Here is a 24826-nt window from a genome sequence, read left to right on the forward strand (position 1 = left end):
CACAAATCAACATGGGTTGCAAGATTATGGTTTCCACCCAACAACACTAAAAAAGGAATGGAAGGTTTCCATCTTTTGCAGTTTAATGTTACTGTTAGAACACATGGAAGCATCATTGCAACAATCTGTAGAGATACTGATAAGAAGCCTATTTTTGTGATCACTAATTTCATATGTAACACAAACCCAAACGTGGGTGAAGCCTCAGCAGCTCTAGAAGGCATTCAGGAAGCTCTTCGCAGGAACTTGAAAAAAATTCACATTGAAGGTGATTCTCAACAGGTAGTAGATGCTCTCTTACTAGAAGCCCCAAATTCGGATTGGGAAATTGAAAACATTACTGCAGATATGCTACACCTACTGAATTCATGGAATCTTGGACAGTGAAGAAAATTCATCGATCTCAAAATTGATACGCGCATGATATAGCGCAATGGACAGCCTCTATTAACCTCTATGGAAGCATACTCCTCTCCTCAATCCCCCCTAGTTTACTTAATTTTCATAATGGCAAAGACCCTCCTTAATTTGGTTTGTTGTATATTAATATTGTATGAACCTTTATCTTTATTGTTGAAGTAAACTTGCCGAGAAAAAAAAAAAAAAAAAAAAAAAGATGGGGGACTTAGGCCCATTATCTAGCCGTCGGTTGGATCAACGGACTTAGGCCCACTATCTAATTGGGCGGGAGATAAAGAATCTAGCAGACAGGCCCTCTAATCCCACTCTAGTTTAGGACCCAATGCCTCTCCCACGCTCAAGCAGGGAGACACCGGAAAACCGGAGGAACCATTGAGAGAATGGAGGTAGAAATAGACGAGAAGGAACTCAAAGCCGCAGGGGCCGAGCCTTTGTCCGACGGCCGGCGCGGACTGCGCATCCATGGCTGGGAGATCGAGTCTCGCAAGCGCTCTATCCTCAAGTCCTCCGATCACCTGCTGTCAGTGAATCTTTGTTTAGGAAGTTTCAAGTTTGCAACTATTACTGTCGAATTTTATGTTTTCTACATATTACGTAGTCCAGAAATTATTCTTACAATGAATTTTTTCGAAATTGAATGTGGGTATCCTTTCTCCAGCTCTTTCGCTTGCTATTGGTACCTTTCTTAGTTTGATGCTCCGTTGTTCATTAGGACTAAGGTTTATGTGAAATATCTAGTTATAAATCCTTATTAAACATTTTTTATATTAGTAAGAAAAAAAACTGAACATCTATTTCTCCTATAGGTATAGCAATTTTTATAAAGAAGAATTCATCCAAAAGCGGCGATCTGCCAAATTTTCTTGAATGCGATTAGAATGTTAGGAGAAGTAAAAGCAATTTTTTTAGAAAATCTAAGCACCTAAGGTGACGCTTAGTTCAGATGGTAAAATCGTTGGCATTGATTCAGCTGCGCCTGGAACAAAAAAGATAAATTTACGTGGAAATTGAAATAAAAGAAACTTGTATACCCAAAATAATTTTCAATTTGTAGTTTATTTGGAGGTAATCGTTGGGGTCACCTTGTTTCCTGTGGCTTTTGAAGCCATGTAGATTAGTAGTCTCTGACTCCTAGGTTACCACATACGATTTGATGTTTTATACTCTGATGCAGGTGGGAACAGAAGCTTCAGACTTCTCACTTGCCAGAGATGGTTTTTGGGGAAAGTTCCTTGGTTCTTAAACATGTGAATAGTGGCATCAAAATCCATTTTAATGCATTTGACGCTCTAAATGGCTGGAAGCAGGAGGCGTTGCCACCAGTTGAAGTCCCTGCGGCAGCAAAATGGAAATTCAGAAGGTAAGCTGTGTTGACTATAAGTAATTTCCTTATAGTAGACAACTGGATCTAGTGTAATCATTGCTTTACTGCATCAACATTAGAATTTTACTGTCACAAAATGCCATCAATATAGAGGATGGGGTGATTCTTCAAGAGTTCTCAACAAGATTTTCCTTTCTAAAGTATTTTATTTTTAAGGAAGAGGACGGTATCCCAACTTTTCCTTTCTAAGGTATAATCATCTTAAAGGATGATATATTGTAATTTAACCTCTATGGATATAGCATTTTATCCGCAGGAAAGGAATTTTCTCTCATTAGTAAAAATCTCTAAATTTCCACAACTTGTCTCGCCTTTAACTTGCAGTATGCATCTCAAGAGAATACTGTTTGTGAACTATTGAGTCACGTACTTTAGTGACATTGTGTCCCAGATTTTGGGTTTTTTCTTTCATTTCACCCTTATTGCCTATATAGCAGCATTTACTGACAGTTTTCTCTTGGGCCTTAATTCTTAAAACCCTCTTCTAAATTTGCAGTAAACCCCTCCAGCAGGTGATACTGGACTATGACTATACATTCACGACGCCATATTGTGGAAGTGAAACAATTGAGATAGATACAGATGTATGTGCTTGCTCTTTTATCTGGAACTGTGCAAAAGTTTTCCAAAATTAAGATTTAAGGTTATTTGAGTTGTCTTGAATTTGATAATAGATTGGAATTTTTGTATGCTTTACATAGTTAATGAGTTCCCTTTCCCCATTACTTGTATAATTATCACCATGGTTTTGACTGTTATTGTTTGTGCTACTTTCTATGGTCAGTACGGAAGAGGGGAAATCTCTCAGCGAACATGCAATCTTCATTGGGAGGACTGTGAGGAAAAAATTGATGTGGTTTCACTAACATCAAAAGAGCCTATTCTCTTCTATGATGAGGTGGGCATCTTGATACTAGAAACGGGTGTGTTCTCTTCATGAAATATATGTTGAGGCCATGACCAAAGTAACCCTTGTAACTGAACAGGTAGTCTTGTATGAAGATGAATTGGCTGATAATGGAGTTTCTCTCTTAACTGTAAAAGTGGTAAGATTGAAATTTCTTGCGCAATATCAATCCTCTTTCTTCCCAGCATTGAGATAGTTAAGGACTAATCATGCTATTTTTTATTTTTAATAGAGAGTCATGCCAAGCAGTTGGTTTCTTCTCCTACGATTTTGGGTGAGCTGACTTTCTTGGTTCAGTATATTTTAACTTGAAATCACATCGTGTGAAGAAGAATTTAAAGATTAAAATTTCGTAAGCATATATTCATGTTTTTGTGTCATGCCAGTACTTTCGGCATCGATAAATAAAAAATCTTACAAATGGAGTACTCTGTTCTAGTAAACGTCAAAGATTATATGGAAAGATATATGCTTTACTTTCAGATATTTATGCTCCACTTTTTTTGTTCATTCGTAATTAGTTGATTTACACAACAGGACTTGAGCCTACAACCTCACCTATGAACTCATGCTTATATTTTGGAAGTGTCAGTGTCAGTTAGGCCCATAGGGCAATGGTTTGCCTTCTCTTTCTGTTTCACCAACTATATAATTTCCGTTTTGCATGTATCTGTCTTTCTTCTAGCTTAGAGTTGATGGAGTGCTGATGAGACTAAGGGATACTCGTATGCATTGCGTCTTTGATGTTAGTGCAAATCCCATCCTCCTTCGAGAAAGCTGCTGGAGAGAAGCCGCATTCAAAACTTTATCTGCTGTAAGTTTTGCCTCTTCTTTTCTGTGTGCACTATTGATAAACTTGTTGATTTTTGTCTCCACTCTTTAGAGAAGCCTTGTGTATTTGTAAGACCTTGTTGCTTGGTTGATAATGTCATTTTGTCTAGTTACCAATGTTTCACAATTTTCTTAATTTATCGGTGTTTGGGATGCCCAAGAGTAATGGGTGTTTTAGATGATAGTTTTGTTTATATATAATATAAGTTATCTAATTTTTATAAGAAGCTTTTAATGTTTAAAAATTTCCATGCACCCCTTCTAGTATGAACAGCATTTTCTTTTCAGCTGATTTTGGAAAGGTCCTAATTTGTTCAGTGTAGGAGCTATTGAACTAGTTGGAACATTTGTTTATGTTTTAGAGGAACAACTGTCTGGTTCTTTTGCCTAACCAATCTTTCCAGGCAGGCATTCTGTACAGAAGTTTATCCAGGTTCTCATTGGGAGATATGAACTTTTATAATCCAGTTCTTTGTGGCATAATGGCAGGTTCTTTGAACTTCAAATTTGGTTAAACTTTAGCTTAAGATATATGGAAAAAATTAAACGCTTCTTACTCCGTGAGTACTTTTTTTTGGTTGTTCATGGAAGTTCACTGTTTAAGTGAACAGGACAGGATTAGGATCTTCATGATAATGGCTGCTTTGCTTAAGTGGATCAACGGCGGTAGTAAGGGTTATGACAGTACAATTAAGATTTAGAAAGTAAAGGAACAAAAGCTAGTTTAGGACACAATTAAGGGACTTATAAGCGAATTACGAATAAGATGAGGTGGGAAAGAAAAGAAGAAAAGCCTAGGCTACCGGGTATTCAATGAACTAAAAAAATAAATTTCCATAATTACTAGAATTTTTGTTGAGCTTTATAAATACTTTTTCTCATATATTTTCTACCATAATCACCTAAAAACACCATCTATGACCTAAAAAAATACAACTACAACCGATAAAAGGAAAAAATAAACCTAAAAACTTTGATCAAGCCTAATTAATTTGAGAAATGCCTTAAAAAAATTAAAGCTCAATGGAGGATTTCAATGAAGCTATGATTAGGTGACTGAACATAAAAGGACTGACAACTCTTTGATCAATTGCAATTTGAGTTTCTTTTCTAGACTCCTTGTGGGATGACATTGGACGATGTAGGATTTGTCTCGACCAATGTCCCACTTAGGTTCTACAAATTAAATTCAATATTGCCAAAAGTGGAAGTTACATGCAAAACAGAAAGTGCAACCCATTTCTGAGAATAAGGCTTCACTTTCATCATGTCCTAGGTTTCAGATTACGTCTTGTGGGTTTTCTGAGTTCTAATTTCAGCAGATGTAATCTTTGGGTGGGCTTTATTATTCCAGTTGAGTAATGGCTGTGAAACTTTGATGTGAGTCAAATTTCATAGATTCGCTCACTGCAGAAGTGGAGTATGGTAAGTTGAACTTCTGATTGAGTGCATGCAATGTCAGATCGCATCGTTGAAACCACATTACATAATTTTCAAAAAGATTTTTTAGACTGCTTTTACTGGGTACAGATTTGGTGCTATCACTGAATCATACTAACTTGGATTCTCAGTTGGTTTTGGATTTCCTCTCCATATTGACACCTTGTTAAATATCTAAGAATTTTTTTTTGATAAGTAAAAGAAAAAGAAGAAAAAATTAGTTCACAAGAAAAGTGCTCTTGGGGAGACTCAAACCGGTGCCATCCGTTTGGGGTGTGAGGCGAAGAAATAGATGCAGTTTACTTTTGTATTTGATGGTTTTGAAGTATTTTCTTTTCTTAGAGCATTGATATGGTGCAGATAGGACACCCCTCTGATCCTGCTGCCTATAGTGATCCAAGCATCATCAGCCAGAGGCTTCCCATCATCAAGCACAAGACCCAAAAGCTTAAAGTTGCTGATAATTTGTAAGGTGATACCTGTCTCTTCATACACAAGGGCTCAAGTTTTTTTCTATGTTGTGATTGTGGAGAATTGAAACATCCTGTCTCATGCATTTTCGTGTTGCTCATTCTCTCTTGTTTGATATTTTATTATTTTCAATGCATAGACACAAACATTAGCTTGAGGAATCGTACTCAATGTTCATACCCTAGCTTCAATGATGAATTTGGAGAGAAGTAAAAGCGATTGCATACGAGTTGATTATGGTTATCTGTGCTTCAACTTCTGCATGGAAATGTTCTTTGTTTCACATACAATTTGTACACCCGGTTCAATGAAACACAAATTGGTGAACACTCAGGGCCTGCACTACTAATTTGGAAATTTTGGCCAAGCATTATCTTGATCTTATATGAGGAAAGTTGCTAGAAATGAACAAATTTCAGAATTTAGGATAAAAAACGATCCTGTGTTCCAGTGCATGCAAGTCTTCTATGAATCAAAACCAAGTTTTTCTATCTGGTTACTAAGGTTGTGTTTGGATATTGAACTAAGTTGAGATGATTGAGTTCTTTATGAATAGTAATGAGTTGAGATGGTGAAATGAGTTTTGTGGGGTCCACATAAGATGAGTTTAGATGTGTTTGGATGTTAAGATGAATTTAGATGTATTTATGGGAAGTTGAAAAAGGTTGTGGTCCTGTGTGTAAAGAGGTGTTGAGTTGAATGATGTTAAGTGATTTGGGAGTTGTGTGTTTGGATGTTGGGCTAGGCTTAATTTGAACTCAACTCAGATGAGCTCAGCTGCTTCCATGTTCCAAACGTAGCCTAAATGTCGTTCCACAGAGATGTTAGTCCTAATCTTAGGTATGCTCTTCAAAAGCTTCTTTCTTCTTTCTTTTTTGGAAAAAAAAAAAGTCAGTGTCATACTGTCATACAAGGGTGGTACCTGGGTTAAATGCCTGCAACTGGATAAAACCTTTATGAAATGAAAGAATCACATTATTTCTCTAAGATGGAAAATGTATACACCATATGAAGACACTAGTTAGGGGCAAGAGTATAATAAGATAGATATCTTTTCAATTGAAAAGTTGCATCTTGGGTTGGTTTTTTCTTTTTTTCCTTTTTGTTGGAAGGGGAGTGGGGTCACTGGTGTGGGGTCCTACCTTCATCATCTTTTTCTCTTCTTATTGCGGCTTAAGAGTTGAGTTGTTAATACTACTGACAGCACCTGTTTCGTTACATTTGAATAATTCTCAGCATTTTTTTTAGGTAACCAAGAAGTTTTATTCATTAAAAGTAGGCAAAACCCAAGTACACAGGGAGTATACATGAGAAGTACCTAACTAGAGTTTGAATAATTCTCAGCATAATGTGGTTTGAACCATATATAAAGCAAAATGGAATAGAAGTAGAAAAAGAAAAAGAAAACAATAGAAGTAGATTTATAATTAGGATAAGAAAGACTCTTTAAAAACTGTGACATGTGTAGTGCACCAGGATTTATTTCAGGCATCAAAAGCAGAATAACCGAAAAGCTGGGTTAGGCTTCTGCTTTGTTCATGCTCCAACATGCATAACTGGTAGGAAATATTTGGTATTTCTTCTAGTTTCATTAGGCAGAACCACAATCTAGAATGTCGAGTATTAGAACTCCAGATCCTAACTTGGTTAGTTTCTGTCCTTGTTGGATGAAGAAATCAAGAGCTATTCCAATAGAAAGAGTGGAAAATTAATTCCAAACTGAGGCTGAAGGATGGATGGGTCAGAGCCGCAGATTTAAGTCTAGCTTCTGTGGTTCTGATGATGTCTCTGGTAGTTTTGGATCCATACGAAAGCTGCCTGGCCACAGTAAATCTGTTGTGTCCTCTAGCGTGAAGGGCGTCCATGCCATTCCAAACCCTGTGTTGGCATCATTAAATCTTGCTAATATTGCAGTTAAATCTCTGCTTGGCTTGAGCACAAGTGAATGGGGCTGAACGCCTAGCGATCGGGCAATGGGAGTGTTAATGGGTAATCCCATCATCCTCATCATCCCATGAGACTGATATCTTCTGGCTGCACCTCTTTCCCTCTTGTGGGCATTTTGATGACCCCCTAATGCTTGTGAGCTGAAGAACTTTCTCTTGCAAAAGTTGCATGAGAAAACCTTGGTAGGAGCAGTTTTTTGTTGTCGATCAGGGTCTTCAGCAATTGAGAGCAAATTCCTGCCTAGGCTCAGATTCAGCCACTCGCCTGGATTGTGATAATCAGTTCCTCCATTGTCATCGTCACTGCCGATTTTTTTTTCACCCTGCTGTTTATCTGGTGCTGTTTCAGTTGCTTCTTCTCCCTGAAAGAACATGTCTTCACAAATTTCAAATCAGCTGACAGTGTTAAAGGAGAGTGAATGAAGAGAGAGGGCTTGTAGATTGGTTGTGATGCTCTCTTTAAAGAATTAGATCAAAGAGGAAGACAGGAAGAGAGGATTTAGTGGCAAGAGGTATCAGACTTTATGGGAAGTGAGATTGTTAAGTTCCTTTTTTTATGTAATCTTATCCCAATTCGGTGACCCCACTAAGTATGCTCGGTGCTCTGGGGGACACTGCTTATGTCATCTTTACTGTTGCTCTGTTCAAGCTTAGGATTCCCCACTTTCAGCTTTTGCCTCTTCTTTTTCTGTCCTCAAATCACAATGACTTACATGGTTCTCTTTGGAGTAACAAGAGAAATACAAGGTTTGACAATCATACAACAAATCCTTATTAGTCAAAATCACAAGCTTACCCTTTATTTGCTCTGCCTGCCGTGAGTGCTGCTTATCCATCAAGTAAGCAAGTCAATTGGTTGAACCTTTGTGACTTGGATACGATGGTTCTAAGATGGGATGTTTGTGTGTTGCATATAAAGAAGAGTGATGTTTCTGTTGATTTTGGAAATCTCTGAAACCACTTGACAAATCTAGGTGATTGATAGATTAAAGAAAATGGAGTAGAGATATTAGTATTACTCCTGGAGAAACTTATCAAAAAAAAAAGTATTACTCCTGGAGAAGGGCTGCTTTCTCTGTTGATTGAAGCTGTTCGTTTTGAGCACTGGAAAGCCACTTTTGCAGAATATATTGGAGGAGAATCAACATCTGCTTCTGAATTTTACATAATCAGTTTATTTTGTAATTATTCTATTTAGATCATCTATGGTAATTAGTAAAACTGTTCTCCACAGATATTCACGGACCAGCACAATTGCAGTAGTCGGTAAACTCTTTCAAGTCAAGTTGGTATGATGGAATAGTAAAGAAAATATATATCTCCTGCAATCCTCTGCCAGAATTACAGGCAATTCGGGCAGTGGTGTAGGCGAGGGGTTGTGGACCCACAACCCCTGACAGCTACACAGGTCACTTGTCTGGGACTGTGAGACCGACATTCCTCTTACGCCCCTACCCGAATTGTCTGCAATGGCCAAGGGAGCTTGATTCTAGCAAAGATGGCACCCACCAGAAAAAGTGGTATGCCCTGATTGGAGAAGTCAGTGAGAGATGAACAAGAGAAAAAGGAATAGAAAGTGACACACGAGCTTCAAAATTCTGAATGGCTGCTATAGAGCAGTGACGTGTGTTTGGTGGTAAAGATTAGTTAGGTTATTAAATTGCCTTTTGATTTGATATTTTGCGGTGGTAATGGGGCCCTGAAAATCGCCAATAATGGTGATAAAAGTAGAAAAAAAATCAGATAGATTGTTATCTTTCCATTTTAATAGTGTTTTCTCTTGACATGGATATCTATGTGGGGTGTCTTCTTGTTGGGGTTTCTTGGTGTCCGTTTTCAAACACGTAATGGGCAGTCTGTATGCACATTAGGAGAAGTGCACTAAGGCAGGTCATCTCATTTCATCATTATAAATTTTTTAAATTCTCACAAAATATAATAAATAATTTAATTTTTTCAAATTCTAAAACAATAATAATATTAAAAAATAATATTATAATAAAATTACAATTTTTATTTACAACTATCTCAACTCATACTATCCAAACCGCAGCAGCTAAGAGGCACATGTACTCATTTGAGCTATTTCTTTCCTTTTGTGATTAAAACTCAGAAGACGAGAAGCTCAGTTCCCCATAAAAGGGCATCTCTCACGTACACACAGTGACCCACAGGAGAAATATCAATAATGATGAAATTTACACTATTTTACAAGTCACTTTGTTAAAAATATTTTTAAGAAATTATTAGGATATCTCAAAATCCATATCATCCCTCAAAAGAAATTACTCTCAACCAATGAATTCTCAGCTTTGTGTAGGTACGAAATTTGGTCAAATTCTCTCGTTGCCACCACTGTTTGTATAGAATTCTAAACCAGAGCTAGCTTAAACTTTCCAACGTTCTTGGGCTCTATGGAGATATAAGATGGTGAACATATGCTGATATGGCGTTTCTAAATGCAATAGAACTATTAGTTAGGGGGCAGTAATAAACGACTTGAGAAAACTAGAATTCTGGTCATCAAGAGAACGATTCATGACCTGCATTATTGCCACTGAAGATCTGCAAATGGTACATCCCTCAGATAAAGCTTTGCATTGTTAATAATGGTTCCCAAGTGGTGAATGGTGTTAAACAACTTGTTCAATTCGCACTTACTTCTTACACAGAACAATTCGGATAATGTGTATCGAGCACTTTGTCACTTGCAATCGTTGTTCAAATTCATCATTGCAATTATTACATTGAGAAAGGGGGATTTTCTCTTTAATATTTGTTGAGGATCCTGTCTCATACAAGTGGGAGACGATATTTTCTAACTTCATTGGCCATCATGGCTTCCAGGAAACACCCGACATCTGTACTTTCTTTTTTTCATGGGGATCAGTTCTCTCCAAATATGGGCATTACACCAACCCCAAAAACACTCATTGTAGAAGGATAAACTCAAAATTCCAATCGTCCAACGTTGCTTGGGTTTTCCCTATCGTGTCAACTAACATGCGACATTTCTATATATTGCAAAGATGCTTTTCCCCGCAAGCAATGACCCCTCCCACTTCAAAGATTCGCCCCACATCAATCATCTCCCAGAAGAAAGCCAAGGAGCACGAGAACGACGTCTTCGGTTTGTCTCACTGTCGGGCATAAAAGAAGATTTGATTGGGCTTTTAGATTAAGCTAGTTCTAGTATAAACTCTAAAAGATTACGCTTGAAAACCGGGAAATGCCTCCAGTCACGGACAATCGAAAACGATATCAATGGTTAACTGTTTATCCGAGTGATACTGCAGCTATGAAAAATAACAAACAGTAAAGCAAGCAATGCGCCCAAAAAACCACATGTCGATAAACTGTAGAGGGGAATGCTCTAGGATCCAAAATAAACCACATTTTGGCAGTCCTCGTGAAGCACATGGACTAGCTGCCTCCCATCATAAGACCAACCACATTGGACTCTGATTCAGGAACCAGCTTCTCTATGTTGGAGCTTAATCAGCTCCCGCCCCCCTAAAAAAAAAAAAAAAAAAAGAAAAGAAAAAAGAAAGGAACGAAAAGTATAGGCGAATGGAGTGGGACCATGCCGACTTAACAGAGTGACATACAGCATCACATGTGCTCACTATCATGAAAGCTACCAACTCTAAGACACATACAATTGCGAACAGGACAAGAAGACTTCCGTCACAAACTTCTGTGAAGTCGGATTCTTTCATGGTGCATTCCCCACTCGCATCTGTTCAAATTATATAGAAATTCTTTACATAAAACGATGTGTTTCATTCTACTGCAAATAGAGTAAATCACAAAAAGGAAATGAGTGGAAAAAAAAAAAAAAAAAAAGACTTAACGATAAGAGAGACTCAGGAAGAGTCACAATCTCTCTCTCTCCAGAAATACCCACCAGAAGGAGACCGAATGGAGTCTGGACTGTGCTTAAAAAGGATGAAATCCACCAACACCGTCAGATGGCAGCGAAAGCTCAAGCTTTTCAAGGCCTTTCTAGATCCTAATCTCCCCGTAAAAAAGTAAGAAAGCGTCTTGGTAGAGAAAGCGCCTTGTTAGATCGAACGAAAGAGATTTGTGCTTTTGAAATGAAATATTTGCTTGTTTACGGTGATCTTAGAAATAATTTCTCTGTTTTGAGATTCTTTTTGTTTTGTTTTGAATGTTTGGAAAATGAGTTTTAGGAAACTGAAATGCGTATGGGTTGACAAAGAATTTTCTATAGTAAATTTTCTATGCCATTTGTGCGAAATACTCTCACTCAAATATGAAACTTTTCTCAAATCTTCTTCTTGAGGTTCTACTTCTTCTCAGATGTTTATAGTCAGATGGAGTATTTTCTTTCCGAAGTTCTACTTTTCTCAATTTTTTTTTTAAATTTTTCTGACAAAGTTGATGTGGCAATCAGCCGGTTACATGGTGGTTGCACATGCCGGTTGTATGTAGCAGTTCTGAATTATATATACTCACGGATTGCTAATTATCTCCCAACTCAGAGCCAAAAAAGAAGAAAAAAATAAAAAAAGATAAAGATAAATAATGGGAAATCAAATATGCCTTCAATCCAAGAGTACTCAACCCTAGCAACCATACTGGTATTAAGTGCCTCTTAATGAGAAAACAGTTCACTTTTATTCAAAACAATGCAGCAGTAAAAGTTAATATATGTGCTCCAGAAACTACTGCACCATGCTTTTTTCAAAAAGAATCTTGGGTACTAGAAATCACTCGACAGAATTTAGATTGCCATATTGATTACAACAGAAAGGGAAAAAAATCTTCAAGTTTCTTATTTGAAAATGGCAATACTCGCATGCAGTCTTTTACTACTTACTAGAAAGAAGAAAGTTCCTACTGGATATCCACTCTATCACCGCCCCAAATCAACTTCTTGCACTCAAATGTACTGATCCAGCAGCCCTTCAAGTACCTGCAATAACATGGGGAAAGGAACTTAGCATGCGTAAACAATTCCATAATCATGGCAACTCCCAAGATACCCGATAATGTTTCCCAAACAAACAATGATTAGTGATGGAATGAGAAACCACAAAAATAACCATGACAGAGTATTCCCCCCAGTATAGAAATTGAAACACACTAACATACAAAAACGCTGGTTGCAAAAAAGGCATTTAAGCGAATGGAGTGAAAGAAATAGCACACATACCAAATTCCAAACGAGAAAACATCAAAACTCTTCAAAACTTGTGAAGACATGGAAGACTATAAACCACACATCCAAAATTATTATTGTCAAGGCTTAAAGGAACGTGTTGCGACTTCTTTCTTATTGCAAAATCCACATTCTTTTGTAATTCTTTTAAGTCCTGACCATGCTGGAAGAAACAACAGGAAATTTGCTATGATTATGTATTTGAACAGGACATAGCTTGGAATTCAGCTAAACAGGTACTAATTTCTAAGACAGACAGCAGTAGAGTTACCATTTCCCTGAATTTTACGCCAGAACACTACAAATGATGCTCTTGGCAACAATCACATATCAGTATGTTTCTGAAATAAAAATTACATTTTTTGATAGGTAAACGAGGGGTGCAACACGAGGACTTTCCAAGAGGTCACCAAAATGAAAATTACATAACATGGCAATGTTTAATACATGGCGCCATGTCTCATAAGAGCTAGGAAAAACATATAAAATTAGGTACTCCAAAGTGTTACTGTAACACGATTGAAAAGCTACCTTGCTCAATGAAAAAAAAAAAAAAAAAACTAAAAGATCACAGAAAAATTAGCATTTCCAACAAACTTAACATACAAAGAAGATCCAAAACCCCAAAAATTGACTATATATAAAATCATATAAAAGACTAGAAATAGAAAATATGCACCAGATGACTCTCAAGTCTTAATGCAGTGTTTTATCAACAAATAAAAACTGTGTTTGGAGGGTTATGCTGAGTCATGACAGCTAAATCAATTAACATAATCTTTTCCATAACTACAACCTCATCAAGTCCAACTAAAAACTCCAAAGTCCAATAATTTCTAGGGTTCTTCATTATCCATTTACTCATAAAACATCAGAAATTTTACCAGAATTATGTCTCAGATAGAAAGGTTTAAAAAGATAACCATACAGTGAAAGCATCATTCTCACTACCTTTTGGATGCTTGAAAGTCCTCTGCATAACCCGTCTTTTCCACTCCTCCCTATCAATCCCAATCCCAAAGTCCTTTTATCAACCAAGCTTAAGATATTAAAAACTCCTACCAAGCTCTGACCCTATAAAGTATAAACCAAGCTCAAGAGTAACTAGATTTTTATGTGCCAAAACCTTTAATGCCGCCAAGGAAATTAGTGGATATATAACAAAAAAATCAGAAAGAAGTAGTCAATTTTGGCCATGTCTCCTAGAAACAGCAAGAATCACAAAGAGACTACTAGCGATCCTGACAAGTACGTCGGAAGGTACCATGGGACAGCTCACAAAAAGCCCGCACATTGACAGAAAGGTGAGATGTGAGGCGGGTTGTAGCCAACACGTTGCCAAGCGGTAGAAGTGACTGCGTACATCCTAGTTCTCCCAAGTTCCTATTGAAAAGACAAGAAACCAACTACACAAGTAAAACCCAAAAGAACTATAATTTAACATCTAATAATGTAGAAATTCTAACTTTTTTTTTAATAAGCTTTATTCGCTAGGATGATGCAAAACAAAAGGAGGTTTGTACGAATTAAAAACGAACATGCATAAAAAACAATGCACTAGGTAATTTGGCTGAAGACAGAGAAACAGAACCACAGAAAGGAAGGTTTGTTTTCTTCCTTTTCTTTTTTGATGCGTAAAACCACAAAGGAAAGTAAAGATATTTCGGCGCTTATTTTCTTTCTTTAATACCTGACAAAATAATTATTTATAATTTAGTCCTTTTTTTTCCAATTATATGGAAGAAAAATTAAAGGAAAGATAATACATGCTCATGGCCATTTGCGTAATTCTCCTTTCAACATCTATCTATTTACACAAACCGTGCAGAAAAATACTAATCACCGTTTAACTTGAGTTGAGATGATACGATTTAAATAAAATATTATTAGAATATTATTATTAATATTATTATTATTTAAAAATTTAAAAAAATTAAATTATTTATTATATTTTATATAAAAATTTAAAAAAATTATAATGATGATTTTGAATACTGTGCATGTAATTTTTATAAGTAAATGTACATGAAAAAAAAAAAAAAACCACGTCATGAAATTCATGTTTCCCCTCACAGAACTTAGAATGGCTGAGATACCTAGGACCCAGATCTCACACATCAATTTCCACAACCAAAAGGGGGTGCAGGAGGTTAGGGTTTCAGGAGGGGACCTGGGAGCAGGACTAGCGAACGAGAGGTGGCGGGACTGGACGCTTGGAGGGGCTAGAGGCGGCGGGCGAAGACGGGGGAGAGGCGGAGATGAACTGCGAGACGATGACTTAGCGGTCGTGAGCAACGACCGAGACAGCGATCCTGAACGCCAAGCCATTTTTCCCAAACAGAGTCGGAAACAAGGCAACAGGGCGAGGGTTTTTCGAGGGTTTATACTTTTAGGTTTTGTTTGGTTACTCAACTCACCTCAACTCATCTCAACTCATCATTACAATTTTTTCAAATTTTAATATAAAATATAATAAACAATTCAACTTTTTCAAATTTCAAAATAATAATAATATAAAAAAATAATATTCTAACAATATTTTATCATTTCAACTCAACTCAATTCAACTCAACTCAACTCAGTTAAACATCCAAACGCAACCTTAAAGAGAATAATAATCTACTGTTGTTTGCGTTTGTGATTGGTGGATGGGTTGATACAAAGGAGGAGCAACAGTGTGGAGCTTCATAATTCGTTATTACAACCCTATAATCGATTGATAAAAAGGAAAATGTTCTGTTTATCTTTATTTTTTGAGATTTGATACTTATCATCTTTATATGTTATATTTTTTTAATTTTATTTGTTTTAAACTAATTAATTTTTTTACTTATTATTCATACACTATATATTTAGTAAGAGAATAAAATAAATAAAATAAAAAAATTAAATGTGATATAAAGATGATGAGTATAATTTTTCTTATTAATATATTTTGAGCAATACTATATACAATTCCTAAATGCAGACTGTATTGTAAGTCTAGTTAATTTTTTCTTTAAATTTTTTTAAAATTATAATAATATCTTTATCAAAATAGTATTTTTTTATTTAATAAAGAGTTTGCATATACAATTTTTGGAGACTGCATATAAAATTTTCATATATTTTATTCCTTTTATTTATGAATTTATTTTCGTATATACGAGTGTTACCTTTATTCAATAATTCGAAATAATTTTAAGATCTTGTCAATTATTCGTTAAAAATAAGTCCTACAGTCATCAAAATATTTTATAAACATAAATTTATAAATTGATATGATTTTATATAATATATTAAATCTATTTTATAATAAAAATAATTTTACAATCTAACATATCATTTCAAATCGATTCACAAATGATATAGAACTTATTTTATGTGTCTATATCTCTTATTTTATACTCTACAATTCAAATTTCTTTTCTTTAAAGAAGTGCGAAATTATACATTTCACTATTTTGAACTATCTAAATAAATAATGAAGAAATTTTAAAAAAAGAAGAAGTAAAAAAAAATGGTTTCAAATGAAACTCACGTTGGGCCTTAATAGCCAGTTGGAAAGAAACAATTGGACCGCAGAACTAGGCTGGTTTTAGAAAGCTTCGAACACATTGGTAACCGAATAGTTAGGCCGGAGTGCAACACCATTAGCGGCCTAGTCAGGGAACGGCTGGACCAGCTAAAAGGATACCGAGTCCATTGTCCAAGGATCCAACTTTCAAACCCTTTCTTTCCCAAATTTCAAGCACTCCCGAAAGAAAAGCGAAGCCCATTCTATCTGAGGAGGTTCTGGTTGGGTGTTGAACAGAAATTGATATGGAGAAAGCGCTGAGAGTCTATGGCGGGGTCCTGAGGCTAGTGAGGCTGTTACCAAAGGACACAAGGCCTTACTACGCCAAGTATGCGCGCGAAAACTTCGTTAACTACAGAGATGTCGATGCCAACGATCCCAAAGCCCTCGAAGAACTCTTCCACCGCGCTTACAATCACTCTGTCTGGGTCCTCAACAAGGTCCTCCTTTCCACAACCCCCCCACCCAACCCCCCCCCCCCCCCCCCCCCCCCCCCCCCCGCCGGGGGGTTCTCTCTCTCATTCAAACATTTGCTTTTTTTTTTTTCATTTGTATTGTGTTTTTACTTTTGCTGAGCCATTTCGGCTTTGTTGTTAATGCAGTATTCGGTGGATCAATCGGCCGCTGATAAGCTGAAGGATATCTGTCACGCATAGTGGATACGAATATGTCTGCCAAATGCTTGCTTCTATTTCTCAAAGAGCAGCTGCCCAGTACTATTTTTGAATTTTCAAACTGATGTTCTCCTGTTTTCTGACAAAGGGTACCATTTCTATTGCATAATGTTTTTTTGAACTTGGGTTAGAAATACTTGTGATCACTTAACAATGGTGTTGGAGTGCTGTATCCGCTATTGAACTGTTATAGCTCTGGTTGATATGTCTACTAATCTAATGCTACAATATGGGCTTTGAATCTGCTTTAGTCATATTTAACTGTCTTATACTAATGTTGGCCATGATCATCAACAAGATGTGTCTTTTTTATTGCTGTTGTAAATTGATATTGAGATCGGAGGCAATAGCCATATTATGGTAGATCAATTTTTTCGAACTTTCCTCTTGCGATGTACTGCTTACAGTTATATGTTATTGTTGTTAAGCCATTGACCAGCATTAATAGATCGGGAAAATCTTGTCATTTGGGGAGCAACTTCCTTAATTTTAAACATTGGACTTTGTTTGGCAATTTGGGCCGAATCTGTTCTTACCAATTTTTTTCGTAGACCGGATGCATTTATATCCTATTGCACGTATGAACGTGGGAAATATTTTTCAAGATACAGTTCAAAACAATGCCGACATTAATGTAGAATAGAAAGGAAAATAAATGGACTTTTCAGAAACCCAGAGACCAAGACAGAGAAATGTGTGGACTCTCATTTTCTATTACTCTGTTTCAAATGCCCTGACCTTGTAAGCATAAGCTGTTATTACCCGTCAACTCCCGTCAACTCTCTAATTTATCGAAGGAAAGAATCCCAAGCTCGGTCGAGTTCCGTCACCCAGCCTGGTAATAATTTGGGGAATCGCCCTTTTTTATCTCAGGCATTGAAGTCCGCAAAGGGGGAGACATTGACAATAACGAAGCCAACGACCAACGAGGTGTCGGAAGACGCAGCTTGCGACGAAGCAAATGTCTGGAACAGCCTTGACTGTTGTGCCTCCTCATCCTTACTGACTCACTCTCTCGTACATTTTCCCCACGTGTCTCTTCGATTAAAGAAGGTTCCACGTCCCAAATACGTGCCATTCTTCCTCCTGCTTGCAAGTCTGCTAGTCTCGTCATTTCGATTTCACCATCAAATAGAGTCCATCCTTCATCATGATCATCTAAACATCGTGGGATCTATTAGTAGGTTGTCTTAGCTTGTGATGGAAATATTTAAGAGTTTAAAGTGAATAATCTTAAATTTATTTTTTCATCGATAAATGGGGGAAGTTTATTCCTGGAGAATTAGGTCATAGATGTCACGTACGGTCGGTCTTATATTTAGGACGGATGGAGGCAATATCAACAATTTGTACCGTTTTTTTATTATTATTATTATTTCACTCGGAATCGGTCACACAAGTTGCCAAGCATAGTATTCCAGGCAGAGCTTCTTATTATTATACTATAAAAGTTGGTGAAGTTTCAGGTTGAAATTGGACGTTTGTACTATGTGATCGCTGCCCAAGAGGCCCTGATTCCGACAGCTCTCGCATAGCGATGATCCTTCTGGAAAGGGACCCAACCCAAATGCTCAGTTTGTTTCAAATTTCTCGGTCACCTCAGCTAGGTCCCACGCGCTTCCTGCTCCGTGGCTGGGCGCAAGACTCCTTTGCACTCAAGAGGCGCATGTAGTCTGTACTCGTGGAGTCCTCATTGAAGTTCCACTCAGTACCGAGGAACAGTGCGTAGGTGGCCAGTCTGAGCATTGACCTATACATTTCTGGGGGTGCCAAAGCCGAACCAAATCGACCGGGTTTGGGCAAAAATGCGTTGGAAGGCGAAACCACGGTTTTCTCGGGCTGCGTGGATTTGACCGAAGACGCCGAAAACCAACGCCAGCCAGCCTAGGAAAAAGGATGCTCATCACCAGCCACAGCCACGGTTAAGCGAGTCCTCTAGTTCATATTGTAACGGCTCTCACCACGAGGCACGACTCCGCCACAAGCAAACTCAAGGAAGTCAGAGACCTATATATTTGCATCTCTAATAAGAAGCTTCTGCTGTTTTAAGCTTGAAACGAAACACAACGTTTCCTCTCTCTCTCTCACTCTCTCTCTCTCTCTCTCTCCCTCTGTTTTTGTTTCTTTCTTTGTGGTATCTTTCTCTGTCTCGCTGAACATTAAACACAAGAAAGAGGCTTAAATCTTGGGCCTTTGCTTAATTGGTTTGGCGGAAGATTAGAGGGCTTCGATGGCGGGGAATGAGGGATTTGGGGGGGACCATCTCACAGGGGAAATTAGTTTCTCACAGTTACTGTTGGCAGAGGATGATGGCGATGTTGCTGTAGGTCTTGATGTGGACCGGTCCTTAAATTACTCTGTTTTTTCCTCTGGAAAGCCTCCCAAAATGCTCTGCTTCGGGAACTGCGATCAGCAAGAAGCGGGGCTAGTATATCCTGAGACTACAAGGACTCCCCAGAAATCTGGGGTCACGTGCAGTGACTCCTCAACTTCTTCCAGCAACAACGGCAGTATAAACACTTTGTCAAAATCTGTTGTAGTGAGAATGCAATTTTCCCAAAGTTACTTACTATTTTGGTTTCGTTTGACAGACAAAAGGAAGATCTTCTTGAATGGGTTTATTTCCAATTTTCATTTTCCTTTGTAATTCTGTAGAAAAAGCGAATTGGGTCGGGCCAGGAATCCGTGCAGTGCACCAACACCATCACCCCAGCTGTGGCGGCAGGTCAGAGAACATCTAAAAAGAAGAAAATGGAGAATCCCACGCCAGTCGGCCATGCAAAGGTTAGGCAAATCAAGATGGATGATAAAATTTCTCCTCTTCGGACTCCCTCTGTCACAAGCCCAAGCTTTTTTTTTTTTTTTTGCAGTATTTTGTTGAGCAAATGTGATAAATAGGGCTATTCTTCGGATATATTATTTCGCGAGTAATGGTGTTGTTTTGCTTATCGGCTCTTTTCAAATCACAGAGGAAAGAGAAGCTAGGAGAAAGAGTCGCAGCATTGCAGCAGCTTGTTTCTCCCTTCGGCAAGGTAGAATGTCGAATTCAAATACATTATCTAGAAAAATAGATTTGTATTTCAAGTCCATGCAAGTCTTCTCCTTTTCTTTTTGGTTGAAATCTATGCAAAGCTGAAGTACAATATATGGGAATGGCATGCGGCGACCTTTGGAAATTGAAACTCTGAAATTGAAATGGTGCAGACAGATACGGCTTCAGTGCTGCACGAAGCGATGGGATATATCAGGTTTCTGCACGAGCAGGTTCAGGTTCTGTGCTCCCCTTACCTTCAGCGACTGCGCTCTTCACCGGAACTCCGACCTCTACCTGTACGTAGCAAAGCGCATCCTTCTCAAATTTTTAATTTTTTCTTTTCGCCTCTTTCATCGTTGGAATAAAGTCACAACATCCTTTTATTTTCTACCAATTTGCATTTCTCGGGTTTTCAATTACGCACATTACATTTCTGGAATCGTGAACAATGTGAGATTTCTCAGACCAGAAGGCACGTGTTTTGTTTTTTATAGCATTTTCCATTAGTTTTTTACTGTCATATTCTGTGGTGACGATAGGATGACGGAGAAAACGGAGAAGAAGCAAGAAAGGACTTAAGGAGCAGAGGGCTGTGCCTGGTTCCAGTGGAATGCACCGTACACGTGGCGAACGGCAACGGTGCTGATTTTTGGTCGCCTGCTGCCTTGGGGAGCAAAGTTACGTTGTCAACAAAGCAGTGAGAATACTCGTGTCAAACTATGCTTTTTTGTAAATGGCGGCCCTTATCTTTTTCTTTTCTTGGCAATATGGTGGCCAACTTTTACTCGCAACGGTTCTGAACAAGGACAGAAATGGTGAAGAAAGGCGTAGGAATCCAACACCTCACACTTCTTAGCTTTATGTGGGTATTTTTCATTAAGCGTGGATGTTTTTCATAAAATATGAGGTGTTGAATAACTTTTTTAAAAAGAAAAGATAAAAACAACGCATTAGGGAGATAGCTAGCTAGTAGAATCAAAGCTGGCACGTGGTTAGGAAGGAAATGGTAGCTGGAAAAGAGAATGTTTTGTTGTTTTCGTTCCCTTTCGGCCTTTTGGGAGAGGACGTGTGGTTTTGGGTGTGGGAAGGCCTTTACCAGGGCTTAAACCTACAGATTTCCCAAGGCAATTTTCAGAAAAGCAGGTACTGTTCATCCCTTTCGTGCAGTAGTTCTCTCTCGCCTTTGCAGTTTTTAGATCGCAAAGTAGGAATGATATGGTTAAAGTTCTGAAATCTTGTTTGGAGCTGTACAATCTTTAAATAATTATGCGGAAAATGAAATTGATGTGAGGTGCAATAGCACTTAAGTTGCCATTAAAACCTCCCGAAGACTTATGGATTAAAGAAGCGGAGGATATAACACTACCATGGATTGTTTAACTTTATACGCTCGAAATAACGCAGCAAATGTGGCTGAAATAGCTAGGAATAAGACAGATTAAAAAAAGATGAAAAAGATAGTATATAGCAACTACTTAACAAGACCTAACCTATTTGCAATAAAAAATGATAAATGCAAGTAACTTTTACGTTACTAGTTGTTTTAAAATAATGAGTACTTTTATAAAATATCTTATAAAAGTAACATTATTTTATAAAAAATACACTCATTTTATAACATATTTTAGCTTGCTTTTATTTAACTATGACAAGCATAATTAAATGATCTCAAACAATACAGTACTAGTATAGTTTTACGTTAAAAAACCCTTAACCTTATCTCCAGTTAATACATCCAAGAGCCAAACAAGACCTAAGCCTTGTTATTAATGGGTGACAGCAGCATGTCTCTTCCTAATCTCGTCCACAAATGCCATAGTATTCTGGTCGGAGGAGCCACCTTCTGCCACCGCCTCATTTGCAGCCCTCTTCCATTCCAAGGCATTACGCTTCATTTCCTCTGCCTTGGGTCCCATCATTGTCTCCAACAAGCACTTCTCGATCTCATCTCTCAAGATCACTCTGTTTTCAGCCAGGCCACGGGATAATCTCATCCCTACTCCCAATACATCGCCCAAGAAGTTTGCATTGGTAACCTGATCACCCCACAGTACTGGAAATGCTACTACTGGCACGCCCAAGGTGAGGGCTTCCATGGAGGAGTTCCACGCACAGTGCATGGGTTAGGAAACAAGCAACCGGAGGGTGAGTTAACACCTCTTCTTGGGGACTCCATTGTATTACCTTTCCTCTATTCCCAACTTTTTCCATGAAACCGTCTGGCAGAACATGGGGCTTGAGAATGGAATGTTCTTTGGGAGGTGGTTTCATTACCCACAAAAACGAGATCTCAGAATTTAAGAGCCCGAAAGCAAGCTCATTCACTTGTTCTTGTTCGATGTAGGCAATACTGCCAAAGGAGATGTATGCGACGTGCTTTGAGATTAAAGAACATGGGGCCCACTGGCTTGACCATGCAGAAATTGGACATGTAGTCAACAATCTCGTGCTCGAGCTGCCGGAAAGTGTCCATCAGTACGCAGAATGGTAATAAGTTATTGGACTGGCCTTGGATGAGCTTCCCTAACATTTGAAAGGGACTAGAAGGGTGCAAAAAGTCGGGAACTTCGTCGTATTGTAAGAGAGGCAAGCAGGGCAATTGAACATCAATCTTGGGCTCGGTTTGAGAAGGGAAAGGCAATAGTTTATGGAAATAATGATAATAAACAGAAAAGACTGCACAGGACTGAACCCAAAGGACGGCATTAGATAGGAATGCCATGGGACAAAATAATTGTTTATAAGACATGAATCGGGACGATCCTCATCGGCATGTTTCTTGATTATTTGGTGAAGTGCGTCCTTTCCAGCAAGCTCGAGCTGAGGCAAGAATTCAGTTAGGTCATTCCGTCTAGGCTCGTCCTCTTCCTAACCATCTTCGAAAAACTCAAACCTTATAAAACCATCTCCCACCGGCGTGGCTTGGTCAGTGATATTGCTATTGGCTTTCCACATGTCTTTGCCAAACTTTTCTGTGGTGGTAAAGGTGACAAGGAGACCATCGGCAGCAAGTCTCTTGCCCAGTTTGAGCAAAGGGTTAATGTGGCCTTGGGCTGGGAAGACACAAGGAGTACACGAGTGGGAACCTCTGATCCCATTGTATTTCTTGGCGGTTTGTGCTTGACTTACTCATTTTTGTTTTTATCTTTATCTTCATATTTGTATAATATATTTTTAAATTCATTTATTGACTTATGCATTTCTAAATTTTTATATAGTTATGAATAGTTTGAAAAAGTACTATTCACCCTTCAAACATTATTTTTAATATTTTTTTTCTCTCCTACCCATTAAAATCAACTTTGTGAAATTTGTATTAAGATGATTTTGATATATGAAATTTATATTAAGTTATGATACAAAGTGTTTTTTAGTACATATTAATATTTATTGATAAAATTGGTCATTTTGATATATGAAATTGGTAATATTTAAGTATATGGAATTTATATTTTTGAGCAGATGGTACTAATTGTAAAATATATAAAAAATAATAATTTGAAGAAAAAAAAATTAAAAATAATAATATTCTATTATTATTTGGTTAAAAAATACATAATCAAATGTGAGGGTTTTTCTTGATATACAAAATCAATTTTTAAAAGATGTGATTTTAAAGATATATATATATATATATATATATATATATATAGAAACCAATGCCAGTACTCTTAGAAGATAAAACCAAGCTCGTGTTTAGTAGAAAGATACAAGTAGGGCTATAAATGAACCAGTTTGTTCGATAATTCGCTCAGTACTCGTTCAATTAAACTCGAATCGAACTTGACTCGTGAAAAAAAAAAAACTTGTTTGTGAAAACAGATACTCGGTCGAATTGTAAATGACACATACCTGACAAAACTCAATTTGACTCGGCTAAGGCTCGTTAATGCTCGTTCGTTTATACTTGAGTCGACTCGTTAGCTTAACTTGATTAAAACACATTTATATATTGATAAATATATACACACACATATATATATATATATGTGTAGTAACTAATAATATAAGCATGCTACTTTTATAATTAAATATATAATATGTAATCTAATTACTTATGTCTATATAGTGAATATACTTCATAAATATATTTTATAATTTGTATAATAATTAGTCAATAAAATTTAATAATTTCATATATTAGTATGTGGAAACCATATATGAAATAGATATATGCTATTATATTAAGTGTGTGTATTAATAATATATGTAGGTATATGATATATTGTTATTTTGGATAAATATCAACTAGTTAGATATTAATTATATATAAATTTTTAAAAATTTTATAATTCAATAGAAGTTCTACTTGTTAGTTGTATAAATTCAATATTAGATTTTTTTATTTAATTTATTAATTATTAAATCTTATTCAAAAAATAAAAAAATAAACAATTCAAACTCGATCGGCTTGACTCGAACTCGTTTGTGAGACAAGCTTGAGTTAAGAGTTTAGCTTATCGAGTCGAGCTCGAACAAAGAATAAAAAAAAAAAATTCTCGAATTTAAGTATTTTGAATTGAGTCGAATTCGACAAGTCAAAAATTGACTCAGCTTGACTCGATTACGGCCATACCTGCAAGTGTGGTTGAAACGCAAATAAGGCAAGTGTGGCTGAGACTGTGAGTTTTATTAATAAAAAATAGTTTTTTTTACATTTTTTTAATTTATATAAAATTTGTCTATTTTTATAATTTGTAAAATATATTTCTCTTTATAAATTGTTGAAAGAATTCTTTTATTATGTGTTGATTTAGATAGTGAGAGGAAATGAAATAAGTTTAAATAAAAATTAAAAATTAAAAAAATATAATTTTTTAATATTATTATTATTATAAAATTTAAAAAATAAATTATATCTATTATATATAATATAAAAATTTTAAAAAATTATAATAATGAGATAAAATACTCGCAATACAAACGTCTTTAATGGGATGATATCTCCACAGCTTCACGTGTCCTTCCGATCACTCAA

The 24826-nt window shown here is 36.8% G+C and overlaps 5 protein-coding genes and 1 pseudogene across 13 annotated transcripts; 3 read left to right on the forward strand and 3 right to left on the reverse strand.

Moving 5' to 3' along the window:
- Positions 1-719: 719 nt before the first annotated feature.
- Positions 720-9183, forward strand: LOC121257016 (TIP41-like protein). 2 transcript variants are annotated; one of them, XM_041157865.1, is made up of 9 exons: positions 722-940; positions 1595-1780; positions 2301-2388; positions 2589-2702; positions 2791-2850; positions 2944-2985; positions 3397-3525; positions 5343-5454; positions 8634-9183. In XM_041157865.1, the coding sequence occupies exons 1-8, from the start codon at positions 801-803 to the stop codon at positions 5451-5453; spliced, it is 870 nt and encodes a 289-aa protein (XP_041013799.1). In that variant the 5' UTR covers positions 722-800; the 3' UTR covers position 5454; positions 8634-9183. The 2 variants fall into 2 exon arrangements, with proteins under 2 accessions (XP_041013801.1, XP_041013799.1); XM_041157867.1 differs by lacking the exons at positions 2944-2985; positions 8634-9183 and having other exon boundaries at positions 720-940; positions 5343-5696.
- Positions 6698-8064, reverse strand: LOC121257017 (zinc finger protein 4-like). The gene has a single exon (XM_041157868.1). The coding sequence runs from the start codon at positions 7771-7773 to the stop codon at positions 7195-7197; it is 579 nt and encodes a 192-aa protein (XP_041013802.1). The 5' UTR covers positions 7774-8064; the 3' UTR covers positions 6698-7194.
- A 2834-nt stretch (positions 9184-12017) lies between the features above and the next one.
- Positions 12018-15336, reverse strand: LOC121257018. 8 transcript variants are annotated; one of them, XM_041157869.1, is made up of 5 exons: positions 15191-15336; positions 14755-14977; positions 13849-13967; positions 13513-13585; positions 12018-12338 (listed from the first exon to the last, which is right to left on the reverse strand). In XM_041157869.1, the coding sequence occupies exons 2-5, from the start codon at positions 14910-14912 to the stop codon at positions 12260-12262; spliced, it is 429 nt and encodes a 142-aa protein (XP_041013803.1). In that variant the 5' UTR covers positions 14913-14977; positions 15191-15336; the 3' UTR covers positions 12018-12259. The 8 variants fall into 8 exon arrangements, with proteins under 8 accessions (XP_041013803.1, XP_041013810.1, XP_041013804.1 ...); XM_041157876.1 differs by lacking the exon at positions 13513-13585; XM_041157870.1 differs by lacking the exon at positions 13513-13585 and having other exon boundaries at positions 13807-13967.
- A 932-nt stretch (positions 15337-16268) lies between these two features.
- LOC121257020 (LYR motif-containing protein At3g19508) lies at positions 16269-17055 on the forward strand. Its single transcript, XM_041157878.1, has 2 exons — positions 16269-16580; positions 16743-17055. Exons 1-2 carry the CDS (start codon positions 16386-16388, stop codon positions 16794-16796), a joined length of 249 nt encoding a protein of 82 aa, XP_041013812.1. The 5' UTR covers positions 16269-16385; the 3' UTR covers positions 16797-17055.
- A 1853-nt stretch (positions 17056-18908) lies between these two features.
- LOC121257019 (transcription factor bHLH113) lies at positions 18909-20699 on the forward strand. The gene is made up of 5 exons (XM_041157877.1): positions 18909-19353; positions 19470-19598; positions 19784-19846; positions 20019-20144; positions 20388-20699. The coding sequence occupies exons 1-5, from the start codon at positions 19045-19047 to the stop codon at positions 20547-20549; spliced, it is 789 nt and encodes a 262-aa protein (XP_041013811.1). The 5' UTR covers positions 18909-19044; the 3' UTR covers positions 20550-20699.
- A 759-nt stretch (positions 20700-21458) lies between these two features.
- On the reverse strand, positions 21459-22946 carry LOC121257021 (annotated as a pseudogene).
- Positions 22947-24826: the final 1880 nt, after the last annotated feature.

Source organism: Juglans microcarpa x Juglans regia, chromosome 3S, assembly GCF_004785595.1.
Source record: "Juglans microcarpa x Juglans regia isolate MS1-56 chromosome 3S, Jm3101_v1.0, whole genome shotgun sequence".
NCBI lineage: Eukaryota > Viridiplantae > Streptophyta > Magnoliopsida > Fagales > Juglandaceae > Juglans > Juglans microcarpa x Juglans regia.